The sequence below is a fragment of the Chanodichthys erythropterus genome, chromosome 3, assembly GCF_024489055.1.
Source record: "Chanodichthys erythropterus isolate Z2021 chromosome 3, ASM2448905v1, whole genome shotgun sequence".
In the NCBI taxonomy this organism is placed as follows: Eukaryota; Metazoa; Chordata; class Actinopteri; order Cypriniformes; family Xenocyprididae; genus Chanodichthys; species Chanodichthys erythropterus.
Window position 1 is genome coordinate 7,102,890 of NC_090223.1, and position 13,555 is coordinate 7,116,444.

Below are 13,555 nucleotides of genomic sequence, written 5' to 3' on the forward strand. Positions count from 1 at the left end.
GACACCAGTGTGTGTTTGTGCTTAAAATCAGAGGACAATCCTGATCATCTGTTGTGCTAATTAGCGTCAGCTGTCTGGACTGGTCGTTTAACTCATTTGTGGCTTTTGGTTAGCATTAAAATTAGCATTAGTTGACTAAAATCTGTCCACAGTGTCGCTGATCATGTAAGTATCATAGTTTACCATATTTTATAGATGTGGTATTTTTGTTTAATGTCTACATAGTTTCTATTCATTTTTATTTCAGTTTTAATTGTCATTTTAGTGCATCAAGTTAGATTTGAAAGTGTCTATCCATGAGCATTTGTTTATTTAAGTTCTGTTGCCTGGTAGTTTTGAGTTGAGAAAACGCTTGTATTTATAGAAAAACACATTTATATTTATATATAATAACTGACGAATTATACAACATTGACACTTTTATTGAACGAAACTGAATCAACATTAAACTGAATAATAGCACTGTTAGAGACGAGTTACTCAACACTGGTGTAAGTTTATGTATGTCACATGTGAAATGCCCGAGAGTATAAAAGAGTGCCTGAGACATGTCATCAGCTTTTTTGTCTTCAGGAGCCGCTTGTTTGAATGTGCGTGTAATATAAGAATCTGGTGGAGCACGTTCGACTCTTAAGGGAGCTGGATGCACTCATTGTGATGCATTCACGATTAGAAGCTCTGTTCTTGCTTGATTCTCTCTTGATAGATGAGAATTTAGTGTTTGCATGGAGCGCTTTCAGGTCTTGAGGGAGTAAGAGGCACTTATGGAGATGCTTTCACGGTAGGAAGCTCTGTTCTTTTCTCTTAGAGTAACAAGAATCAAGCTTTTGCTCGAAGCACATTTGGCTTCATTGTGATGTGTTTGCTGTGGGAAGCTCCACCAATGCTTGACTCTCCTTTGAGTCTGCACCTTGTAGTTCAGGTCCCCCAGCTGCCAAGGTGACAGGGAGGAATCGATCATGAGGACTGTAGGTGGAGTGTGGGGAGGAATCTCATGGGAGTTTTTGGGAGCTCCTGCTTGCACTGCTGCTCTCATGTCAGTTTAGGAAGTCGCTCTGGATCTGTGTGTGATATGCGAGGATGCCCCGGTTGAAGGGTTTCTTGCGAGCCGCCTCTCCCCTGGTTCCTGCTCCCGCCTTGCCTATGGAAGGATTGTGTTTGGCTGAATACACTCACTGTGATGAGCCGTGGTGAAAGAGCTCCCCTCTTACTTGACTTTTATTCTTGTGCGGTGAATGTCAAGTGTTTGCACCTCACAGTTCAGGCCCTGTGTTTGCTGAAGAAGCACAGAAGCAACTTTCGTAACTCACTTTTCATGAGTTTGTAGAGTAGATGCAGATTTTATCAAATGAGTCTGCCACCTCTGCTTACCACCTTGTGGTAAGGTATATTCGGCGACGGGTTAGGCAAGTCACCCTGCTCTTATCCCCTAAAAGCATATTTTTCCAGGGTAAGAGATAATGAGATGTTAGAATTGTAGATTGTGAGAGCATCCCATTCTCTCTTTTTCCTAGTCTCCCCTATGGAAGGGTGTAAAAAGTAGAATTGTACGGTCCACTGTGGGTGTCACAGACTCCGTCTGTCCTTGACTCCATTTCTCCGTTTCTACATCAAAAGCTCATCACACAGGACTGTTTAAGCACACCACTCACCTCCCTCAGTTGTCCGGTCTCATTTATGCGTTTCTTTGTTTAAATGTTGAGGACATTCTCCTTTTGTTTCTCCAACGATCTCCTATGTTTCCCGGTACATTTCTCCTACAATCCTCCAGTGTGTTCTCCTCGTCAGTGTGTTCCAGTGTCTTCATGTGACTACTTACCTCCATTTGAGTGTGTGTGAGTCTCCCTCCGTCATCTATCCTTCCACGATCTCTTACATCTGTAAGACAAGTACTGTTTCAGTATCTTCACCATTGCATCTGCATTGACAGCCAGTGCCACAGTTCCTCAACAAACCGTCCATACCGACGTGATGAATACGATCCTCAACTGGACATGACCACAACGCAGCCCTGAAGTATCAGCAGAGATCGAGTCGACTAGATCATCCATTGTGAAGACATCATCAACACGACAGCCAGTGCCACAGCTCCTCAACAAACCGTCCATACCGGAGTGATGAATACGATTCTCAACTGGACGGAACTGAAATAAATACTTTGATTGTTGTGATCCTATCAGACTTATGATAGCAACCTGATTCATAACAAAGCACTGCTCGCCAGAGGAGAACTGGCCACCCGACTAAGCCTGGTTTCTCCCAAGGTTTTTTTTCTCCATTTTAACACCTATTTGCCACTTGTTTGCCACCTGATGTCACCTGTTGGAGTTTGGGTTCCTTGCCGCTGTCGCCTTTGGCTTGCTTAGTTGGGGACACTTGACATTTGACTTGATATTTGATATTCAACAGTGCTTTGATCTGCCTGCATTGATACTATTCTTGAAGAGCTGCTGTGCAGCAAAAATTATGTACCAGTTATCAATGTAAAGCTGCTTTGACACAATCTGCATTGTAAAAAGCGCTATATAAATAAAGGTGATTATCTATCATCCAGTTTACCCACCTGCATCACTGTATTGACCCTGCTACTGTAAATAAACACCCACTTTTGATATACCTGTTCTCCTGAGTATATGTCCGTAACGGAAGACCGGACCAACACAGCTACAAACAGTAGTACCATGGGCCTCTTCCTCCTCTCTACTGATCCTGCCGACCCCAAGAACACCATCTCGGGGGTGGACCACCTTTGGGGTATTAGGCAGAATGGAGAGGTATGTGGAGGAGTTTTCTGAGGTCTCTTGTCAGGTGGGCTGGCCAGATGCTCCCCTTAATTTGTTTTTGGATGGGTTTGGATAAGGATACTATTTGCTATATCAAACCAGCCTGTTATTTCTCTCTAGTCAAGTCTATTAATCATATTCTCTATTTAAATGGTTCAAATCTTGAGGTTTAAGAAGTTAAAGAAAGTATCCTCCTCATCCAGCTCCATCAGAAACACACGTGGCCTGGTCAGGTCACTAACCGCCGGTTCCCTGCACATACCGCGTCCAACAAATCTGTCCATTCCTGCCTGCCTGTATTTCCCCGAGGATGCAAGTGGGCTTCAAACAGTGCTGCACTAAAGTCTGTCTTCCTTCCAGCTACTCCTGCTAATTCCACTCCAGAGCCTTGTCACAAGATGGCCACCGTTCCAGCGTATAGTCACAAGGTGGTTGCCACCACTACAGAGCCTCATTGCAAGATGGCTTCCATCACGCCTGAGCCCTCGTTCAAGATGGCTCGTTTGGGATCCTCCCAAAGAAGTTTTGGGGGTGGGGGGGCAATATGCCCATGGACGTAGTGGCCAGGGCCACTGAGGCCTCACCGCCATGGTGTCCTGAAGCTCCCAATCTGCCATGGCTTCCTGAAGCTTCCAACCCACCATGGCACCCAGAGCTCATAGACCCGGCCTGGAGATCTCCGTACCTGTCTGCACCTCCACCCTCACCTGCCTGTAGGTCTTCAGGGCACCTTAATTGCAAGCTTGTGAATCAAATCACATGCCGTTGTGTTGCCAGATCAGTTCACCCTCATCAAGCAGAACCTGAGCTGGGCCGAAGCCATGAGATACTGCAGACAGCATCACGTGGATCTGGTGTTGGTTCTCAGTGGGCAGATCGAGCGGCACGTGATGAACATGGCCAGAAACACCTCAAAGCTGGCCATGTGGCTGGGTTTGCATCACTTCTGCGCCATGAACATGTGGCTGTGGCTTCACAGCGATGTGGTGTGTTATCAGAACTGGGCGGAGGGCGTTGGCAACGGACCGGAAGACTGCAGCCGCGAGCGGAGAGTCTGAGCCATGCAGATGGCAGGAGATCAGCATTGGATCAGCCTTCCTCCAACATGTGTGCTCAACTTCATCTGCTAAAACTATGAGGATTGAACGCCTACTTTAACCTGTAAAGCCTAAAATAAGTGTCAAAAAAACCTAATGTTTTGAAACAGGACAGTTTATTGACCTCAGGCACTCTGATTGTTTTTGGCCCCTTATGCACACTTATGTGTGTTGTAACTTGTGACACATTCCTCCCATAACCATCATTAAGAGAAATTCTCTGACAGATAAGCAATAAATAAAACACATAAGTTTTTTGGGGTCTTTTATTATTGATATTTGTGTATTGTCATTGTTCATTGTTGTTTTATCCAAGGTTTTACAGCATTTTAATTTAATCTTTCAATACAATTAACCTAAAGAAATCCTATTGTTCCTGTTTGAACATCGCCTATACCCGTATAGGCGATCATAAACTCCACCCTCTCACAACACTCATCAGGAAGAGACGGACTTATTTCTCCTTTCAGTCAAACTGACTTTCTTCTCTCTTGACAAAATCAATAAAGAATCAGCGATCAGTGGAGAACAAAGAGGAAAACTTAAAGAAGGATTTTTGTGAAGTTAGATTCTGAACAGACAGCAAATCTTCATGATTCATTTTTGAAACCGTTATTCAGAAAGTGGAAGTAAAGTTTACATTGCTGGAGCTCAAGCAGTGAAAATGGCTTCAGCAGCTGAAGATGATTATATTTGTCCTGTATGTCATGAAATCTTCAAGACTCCTGTTCTTTTATCATGTAGTCACAGTTTCTGTAAAGAGTGTCTTCAACAGTTCTGGAGAACCAAGAAAACTCAGGAGTGTCCTGTCTGCAGGAGAAGATTTCCAAAAGACAAACCTCCATGTAATTTTGCGTTAAAAAACTTGTGTGAGTCGTTCCTGAAGGAGAGAAATGAGAGGCGCTCATCAGGATCTGAGGAGATCTGCAGTTTACACAGTGAGAAACTCAAACTCTTCTGTCTGGAGGACAAACAGCCTGTGTGTGTAGAGTGCTTTACTTCACAAAAACACATCAGTCACACAGTCAGACCCATCAGTGAAGTTGTTCCATCATACAAGGTAAGAAAAATGACTCTTGTTTCACGTGTAAAGGAATAATTGGTCAAACACAAATATCACGTTCATCCTGATTTCAATTGTATTTTTGCTCAACTCTAGGAGGAGCTCAATACAGCACTGAAGTCCTTACAAGAGAAACTTCAACACAATGAAGAAATGAAAGGAGAGTTTGAGGAAACAGTTCAACACATCAAGGTGAGGAAACATAATCAGAGTCATTTTCATTACAGCTGTAGGATCACTATATACAGCTATGATCTGATATATTTAATATAATGGATTCCAGTTTATTATTTCTGTAAATAACGAGCATCAATCTGCTTCTGGATCTGTTATATGTCAGTATCTGAGTTTATCTCTGATATTAATGATGTGAAGTGTTGATGTGTGTTGGAGATGATTGAAGTGAATGTGATCTGATTTCAGTCTCAAGCTGAGCACACAGAGCGTCAGATTAAACAGCAGTTTGAGAAGCTTCATCAGTTTCTCAGAGATGAAGAAGAAGCTACAATCACTGCTCTGAGGAAGGAAGAGGAGCAGAAGAAGCAGATGATGGAGAAGCTGGAGGAGATGAACAGACACATCTCAGCTCTTTCACACTCAATCAAAGACATGGAGGAGATGATGAAAGCCAATGACGTCTGCTTTCTGAAGGTCTGATTTCAGATCATTGGTTGATCATTGGTTCATTGATTGAGTTCTTGATGATAAATGGTGTGTTTGTTCTGCAGGAGTTTCCAGTCTCAATGGAAAGGTGAGTGATCTGATCCTGTCTCTGGTCTCTCTGGTTCTGATCCAAAGCCACTGCAGTTCTGACTCCTGAATGTTCTTCCAGAGTCCAGAGCTCACAGCCGGATCCACAGATGGCTTCTGGAGCTTTGATTCATGTGCCGCGTTACTTGGGCAACCTGCCGTTCAGAGTCTGGAAGAAGATGCAGGACATCGTCCAAAACAGTGAGTCTGACTGCAGAAGATCTGAGCTGGAAATGAGGGATGGGTGGAGAGTTAAAGGTGCTTCATGACACAAACTGATAGATTTGGCCTTAACTACTATATACTTACATTTAAATTAATAATTTCATACAATGCACTTATTGTGCACATACATGATTTTACATTGTACTTATATTTTAAAAACACCTGCATGTAATTACATCTGTAATTAATTTCTGTAATTACATTTATAATTACACTGTTGACCCATCCCTTACACCTTACCCCTACCCTTAAACCTACCCTTACCACCAAAGCTTTCCCTAACCTTACCCGTATCCACCTCAATAGCTGCAAAAGTGTTTTGCAATTCAATATGAACCCAGTAAGTACACCGTACTTTTTTGATGTACCGTAAGTACATAGTAGTCAAGGCCACTTAATGTAAAGTGGGACCCATTTTTAATAAAACACAAGGCCTACATTATCTCAGAAGTGTATTTTAATCTCTCTGATGTTCTGTGGATGTCAGATTCTTGCATGAATATTAAAGTCCCCATGAACCGGAAGTTGCAAACAATGTTGTGACGTATTTCAAGTGAAATGGAATATTGAATAGAGGGCAGAGTTTTACTTCAGCGCTCCTCCTCTCCATCTCTCGCTCACAGCCGACTAACGGTTGCAGGGGAGTTGTTTATGCATTTTCAACCCAAGCCGTCAAACTCACGTCTGCATTATTCTTTCCTTTTTGTATTAGTGTGTAAAAATATTTAATTTACAACTAATTGTATTTAATTTCATTGTTAGTCTGGTTGTTTGATGAGAAAAAGATTAAATGTATTTGCAATAAACACGTTAAGCATCCGTACAACTGCTGCTGAGGAGGACTATTAGAGGAGGCACGTTTAAGCTCAAACTGGTGCGCAATATTTTGTTACAGTTTCTGGACTGAACGACATGTTTCCTGGAAATGGTGTTCAATGGGTTTGAGATGCGTTTTCTCTTGTTTGGTGGGTGTGTCAAAAATGCCGGCCCAATCGTCAACAACATGTACATAAACCACGTGGGATTAAAGAGACAGCTCGCACAATGGATCCAAGTAAAGTCGTTTACAAATGTGATCTCTTTTATTCTGGATGGCAACGACAGTGATTGTAACATTGAGTGTATTTTGCAGTATTAAACCGATTTCATCAGGCTCTGAAAATTCTTCAAAAAGAACACAAAGAATGGCCTTCTCAGCTACCATAATTACAACTCTTGTTCAAAGTAGCATTTATTTGCGCATATATCAGCCATTTCCTCTAATTGTTCTTCACTTTGTTTTTGACTAATTATTAAACATTATAAAATAACTAGGTTTAAAAATACATTTTGTCAATGTGAAGTATGAAAATCTCCTGAAAAACAATAACTTTTCTTGTGAATGAATGACACAGAAAGCGAGCGCCGCACTCTCTTTATAATCACAGCAGCTGTCAGTCAGTGCAGCACAAGATCAATGATTTCAGCACACTTGTGAAAACACACATTTTATTCAATTAATCTAACTAAAGTGCACAATAAATATTTAATTTAAGCTTTTTTCACATAAAAGTGTGAAAACTGATTGTCGAATTGAATTTAGTCGAGGAGGAACACTGAGGAATGTCTTTATTTATTTTGTATGCTGTCTTACTTGTGCATATAATCAGTTGTCTAGCTTTAAATAATATTCTTTGACCGTAACCTGAGAGAATTAATATTCTAGCAATTAAACCGTAGTTCATTTGCTTAAGAAAAATTGCACCAGCTCATTAAAATTAGGAGATTGCATTACTTGTGTTTGGATGCTCCTGTAAGCGTGTGTTTCCTTTGTGATGTAGTTGAAGGGATCTTTGCGGTGCTGCTCGGCTAAAGGTTTGTCAAGAGTTCTGAGGGACAGCGTTCGTTGGTGAATGGATTGGCTTCATTGATTGGTTGCAGGGTTACGTGTTGCTGCATAAATTTCTCTCTGCATCTCGAGAAGTTGCTGCAAATAAAAGACTTCGAGTGAGTCTTCTTCGGCGAAGTTTAATGAAGGTTCTTGCAGGGAGGTTGAGTGAGTTCTTAAAGTCGGTCCGTTGGTCGGTCCGCACCAGTTAGCAAAACCAAGGCTAAAAGCGCAAGCCAAGAACAATGCGTGGCATTGAGTTCTGAACGATTTGTTGGCTCCACCCTTTCAAGTGTTTCGGTCCACTTTATATTAAGTGGCCTTAACTACTATGTACTTACATCAAAAAATAAGTACAATGTACTTATTGGGTTCATATTGAATTGCAAAACACTTTTGCTGCTATTGAGGTGGATACGGGTAAGGTTAGGGAAAGCTTTGGTGTATGGGTAGGGGTAACGGTTAAGGAATGGGTCAACAGTGTAATTATAAATGTAATTACAGAAATATATCTGAAGTAGGGGTGTTTATGGAGATGGTTCCCGCTGCTGTGATTTTCACCTCGAGATGTTTCTGCAGGTCCAAGTTTCCTGTTAACAGTGGGAATTTACACTTTGCGTCCTGGTGTTTGCTGAGCCATCTGTTTTCTTAAAGTCAACAAAACGAAAGAGGGTCTCTTTGATCTTTTGCTCTGTTACTACAATCAAATGCATTTGTAATTAAGCAGACATGGAGGAGCCGTCTTCAATCGGCCATTTTAGTCCCAAGGTTCAACTTTATGGCTTCATGAAAGGTTCGGTGGGGGAAAGAGTTGACTCTCCTTGATCTTTGAGGTGTAGAGTTGTTACTTTGGTGTAGAGTTGTGTTACCAACACAACGCACCACCGTTTCCATTTAAAAAATGCTTTGCAGCGTTTTGTCGGTGCTGAACGCATCCCTGATAATGACACGGTTTGATCTTCTGCTAACCAATCAGCAGAAAGAGTTATTAATTCCCACCCACTTGTAGATAACAAAAATTAAAGCTGTTTATTCATTTTTCTACTTATGAATGAAAAACGAAAAATGAAGCTGATTTTTTGTTTTCTGTTTTTTTTAAACAAACAAAAAACAAAAAAGGAGATATTTTTGTACTTTCAATATTAAATCAGAAAACGACTGAATGAATAATACAAGGATTTAATCATAATATTTTCTCAAATCAACATAAGTCAAACACAAGCAATACTCAGACTAGTGTCATAATTCATAATAATCTGTGTTGGGTTCACTCTTGATCATTATATGAACATCAGAATAAAAGCTTCTGTTGATTGTGTCTCATCAGCTCCTGTGATTCTGGATCCAAACACTGCAAATCCGTGTCTCATGCTGTCTGATGATCTGACCAGTGTGAGAAAGAGCGGGAACGATCAACCTCTTCCTGATAATCCAGAGAGATTTGACCTGGATTTCTGTGTTCTGGGTTCAGAGGGGTTTAACTCAGGAACACACTGCTGGGATATAGAGGTTAAAGAGAGTTCATGGTTGGAGCTTGGAGTAACTACAGCATCAAACAAGAGGAAGGGGGATGATTTCTTCAAGACTGATGTCTGGAGTGTGTGGTATAATTCTACAGGACTGTCTTCAGGTTCTGGTTTTCATGTTAATCAGAAGCTTGATCGTGTGAGAGTGAATCTGGACTATGACAGAGGAACGGTGTCATTCTCTGATCCTGTAACTAACACACATCTACACACATTCACAACCACCTTCACTGACACACTCTTTCCATTCTTCCATTTTTCTCACTCTTTTAGGATCTTAGCGGTCAATAGTCAGTAAACGTTACTCCTGCAGATCTGGATCTTCCTGCTTTCCTTGTGTTTACAATATACAATCCAGATCACGAGTAAAGCCCCAAAGTTCTTTTTTCTTCACAGTTGAACGCACAGCCTTCACTTGACTCGCACGAATACACAGGTGTTCAAATCCGTCATGAAAGCAAGTTGTGACAGCCACTGTGTAGATGAAGCTTCCTGCTTCCTGCTTCCAGCCTCCCACTGACGGCCATCAGCTTACATTCAGACTTCTACAAAGGATTGCAGTTCTTGAAACAAAGTTACTTGCAGGACTACAAAACCAGAAGGAACACACAACAGAGCTTCGTCATGGACGTCCTCAGCCCACAGTCGGTGAGTCCCATGAATCTAATGCCCCTAAACAGAACGTACTCAGTGCCGAAACTGATCAGCATACTAATCGATGGCACACACAGGGAGCGAGACCCAAAGGCACTCGAGACATCAGATTGTCACGCGTATCACATATTAATGCAGTAGCATCCTCTACCCCAAACACTAGCTCCCTACCACCGCCAATACATCTGGAGAACAGATTTGAAGTGTAAATGAATGTGGGTGAGGAATCCCCAAACATGATCGGACACAGATCAAATCAGCCAGCAGCTAACACCGATGCTAACTGCCGCTCAAGGTTGAACAGTTAGCAGCAGTCAGCTCAGAGAGCAGCCGAGCCCAGGACTCTGATAGTGGGTGACTCTATTATCAGAAACATTAGCAGCAGGGATACAACTACATGCTGCCTTCCACAAGCAACAGTTTCTGATGTAAACAGGGAACTTAAGAGCATTCTGATGAAATATAAGACTGCAAACCGACTAATCATCCATGTGGGGAAGAATGATATTCAGAAGGAGCAGTCAGAACTCCTTAAAAGGGATTTCAATGAACTTTTTGAAATGCTTAGAAGACTAAAAGTTCAGTCGTTCATCAGTGGACCACTCCCAGCAAGAGGAACAAATAGATTTACACGGTTGCTTGGGCTTAACACATGGCTGCAAAAAACCTGCAACTTAAAAGGACTGAATTTCATCTACAACTTCAATCTGTTCTGGAGTCAGAGACAACTGTTCACTCATGATGGCCTGCACCCAAACAAACCCTCCATCATCCTTCAGCAGTGTGTGCCAATCTGAATGGCACAAACACACCTGGACAGAGTACAACTGACCACAGGACTTCATTTCAGCACCTGAATGGACATGCGGTTGACACATCCCACAAGGTCAATGATAACACCATGCAGCCACAACAACCACTGCTCATGGACACAATCCTGACTGAGCCCTGCCCACAGAGCTCACCGAGAGACAGTGACAGTGACACGTTAACCCAAAGCTAGACAGACCTTCTTCTCAAATATTATAAACAGAAACTTAAACAACATCCGCACTCTTTTTGCTACTGTAGAGACACTAACAAACCCCCCAAGTCAGATTCCCAGTGAAATGCTCTCAGACAGCAAATGCTGTGAGTTTGCTTCCTTCTTCTCTGAGAAAATGTATAATATCAGAAAGGCGATCAGCACATCCTTGAGCTGCACTGGGGAAAAACTATGTCTGATTTAAAATCAATTGATGGTAAAATTTTGGAAGAAACAGTACAGCACCTTAAAACATCAACCTGCACCCTTGACACACTTCCCACATCTTTTTTCAAAAGAGTGTTTAACTGTTTAAACTGCAGTTGTTAAGCCCATCCTGAAAAAGAGCAATCTGGATAACACCATATTGAGCAACTACAGACCACTCTCAAATCTTCCTTTCATAGGCAAGATCATTGAAAAAGTTGTTTTCAATCTGCTGAACAAGTTCTTAAGCTTGAATGGATACTTTGATAACTTTCAATCTGGTTTCCGACCGCATCACAGCACAGAGACAGCACTCATAAAGATAATAAATGATATTCGCCTAAACACAGATACAGGTAAATTAACAGTGCTGGTTCTACTCGACCTCAGTGCTGCATTTGACACTGTCGATCACAACATACTTCTTGACAAGCTGGAAAACTGGGTTGTGCTTTCTGGGATGGTCCTTAAATGGTCCAGGTCATACTTAGAAGGGAGAGGTTATTATGTGAGTATCCATAAGTCTGAGTGGATATCCATGATATGCGGAGTCCCTCAAGGTTCAGTACTCGCACCCCTCCTGTTCAACCTATATATGCTGCCACTGAGCCAAATAATGAGAAAGAACCAAATTGCATATCACAGCTATGCAGATGACACCCAGATTTACCTAGCCCTATCACCTAACGACTACAGCCCCATTGACTCCCTGTGCCAGTGCATTGATGAAATTAAAAATTGGATGTGCCTAAACTTCCTTCAGTTAAACAAAGACAAAACTGAAATCATTGCGTTTGGAAACAAAGATGAAGTTTTCAAAGTGAACATGTACCTTCACTCTAGGGGTCAAACAATTAAAAATCAAGTCAGGAATCTTGGTGTGATTTTGGAGTCAGACCTGAGTTTCAGTAGCCATGTAAAGACAGTAACTAAATCAGCATATTATCATCTCAAAAATATTGCAAGAATTAGATGCTTTGTCTCCAGTCAAGACTTAGAGAAACTTGTTCATGCTTTCATCACCAGCCGGGTGGATTATTGTAATGGGCTCCTCACTGACCTTCCCAAAAACACCATAAGACAGCTGCAGCTTCCAGAAGAGATCAGATGTGCTCCAACAGTAGACACATTCAAATCCAGACTCAAAACACATCTTTTTAGCTACACATTTACTGATTGAGCACTGTGCTATGTCCAAACTGTTTGCATTTTATTTTAGATGTATTATCTTTTTATTCTTTTAATTATTTTTCTTTTTTTTGTTTCATTTTTATGCATTTTATATCAATCTTTTATGTATCATCTTTTAATTTCTGACTTTTAATGCATTTTAAATCTTGCTGTCTGGTTGAAAGAGCTGGGAGAATTAGGAAGTAAGCATTTGTTATCCCTGGATGGAGCTCTGACAGAATTAGTACAAGAAGATTTGTATTTGGTTCTTCTTTATTCAGTCACAGTTCCAGTCATTGGTGGACTGACCCACTGCCTGTGTTGCGACTATGTGACTACTCGTTACATTTATGTAAAGCACTTTGAATTACCATTGTGTATGAAATATGCTATACAAATAAAATTGCCTTGCCTAAAATTGCCATGTTTACAATACATACATTTTTTATTATTATTTGAGTGTTGATGATTAAATCTAAAAATAAATAGGAACTGAATTTTATCATTTGGCCTCTGTTGTTATTTGTAACCTTTATTATAGTAAAGTGCAAGTAAGGGCTCCCTAATAGTTTAAGTCAATTCAAGTCAAGTCACCTTTAATTATATAGCACTTTTTACAATGCAGATTGTGTCAAAGCAGCTTTACATTGATAACTGGAACATAATTTGGCTGCACAGCTGCCCTTAAATAATAGTGTCAATGCAGGCAGATCACAAGCACTGTTGAATAAATGTCAAGAATACTGTTGAATATCAAATGTCAAGTCAAATGTCAAGTGTCCCCAACTAAGCAAGCCAAAGGCGACAGCGGTTGTGGTTGCGGCAAGGAACCCAAACTCCAACAGGTGACATCAGGTGGTAAACAATTGGCAAATAGGTGTTAAAATGGAGAAAAAAAACCTTGGGAGAAACCAGGCTTAGTCGGGGGGCCAGTTCTCCTCTGTCGAACAGTGCTTTGTTACGAATCAGGTTGCTATCATAAGTCTGATAGGATTGCAACAATCAAAGTATTTATTTCAGTTCCATCCAGGTGAGGATCGTATTCATCACGCCGGTATGGACGGTTTGTTGAGGAACTGTGGCACTGGCTGTCGTGTTGATGATGTCTTCACATTGGATGATCTAGTCGACTCGATCTCTGCTGATACTTCAGGGCTGCGTTGTGGTCGTGTCCAGTTGAGGATCGTAT

General features: G+C 41.4%; 1 protein-coding gene across 2 annotated transcripts; it reads left to right on the forward strand.

The window, feature by feature from the left end:
• Positions 1 to 40: 40 nt before the first annotated feature.
• On the forward strand, positions 41 to 12,851 carry LOC137017005 (nuclear factor 7, ovary-like). 2 transcript variants are annotated; one of them, XM_067380885.1, is made up of 6 exons: positions 41 to 4,940; positions 5,040 to 5,135; positions 5,367 to 5,594; positions 5,672 to 5,694; positions 5,776 to 5,951; positions 9,113 to 12,851. In XM_067380885.1, exons 1-6 carry the CDS (start codon positions 4,545 to 4,547, stop codon positions 9,607 to 9,609), a joined length of 1,416 nt encoding a protein of 471 aa, XP_067236986.1. In that variant the 5' UTR covers positions 41 to 4,544; the 3' UTR covers positions 9,610 to 12,851. The 2 variants fall into 2 exon arrangements, with proteins under 2 accessions (XP_067236986.1, XP_067236987.1); XM_067380886.1 differs by having other exon boundaries at positions 5,776 to 5,894.
• The last annotated feature ends 704 nt before the right edge of the window (positions 12,852 to 13,555 follow it).

Bases quoted from the DNA above. Each gene is read 5' to 3' on its own strand.
- LOC137017005 (XM_067380885.1), top strand. From the start codon at position 4,545: ATGGCTTCAGCAGCTGAAGATGATTATATTTGTCCTGTATGTCATGAA. The intron at 5,136-5,366 runs GTGAGGAAACAT...ATCTGATTTCAG, and splicing joins AAACAGTTCAACACATCAAG to TCTCAAGCTGAGCACACAGA. The intron at 5,595-5,671 runs GTCTGATTTCAG...TTTGTTCTGCAG, and splicing joins ATGACGTCTGCTTTCTGAAG to GAGTTTCCAGTCTCAATGGA.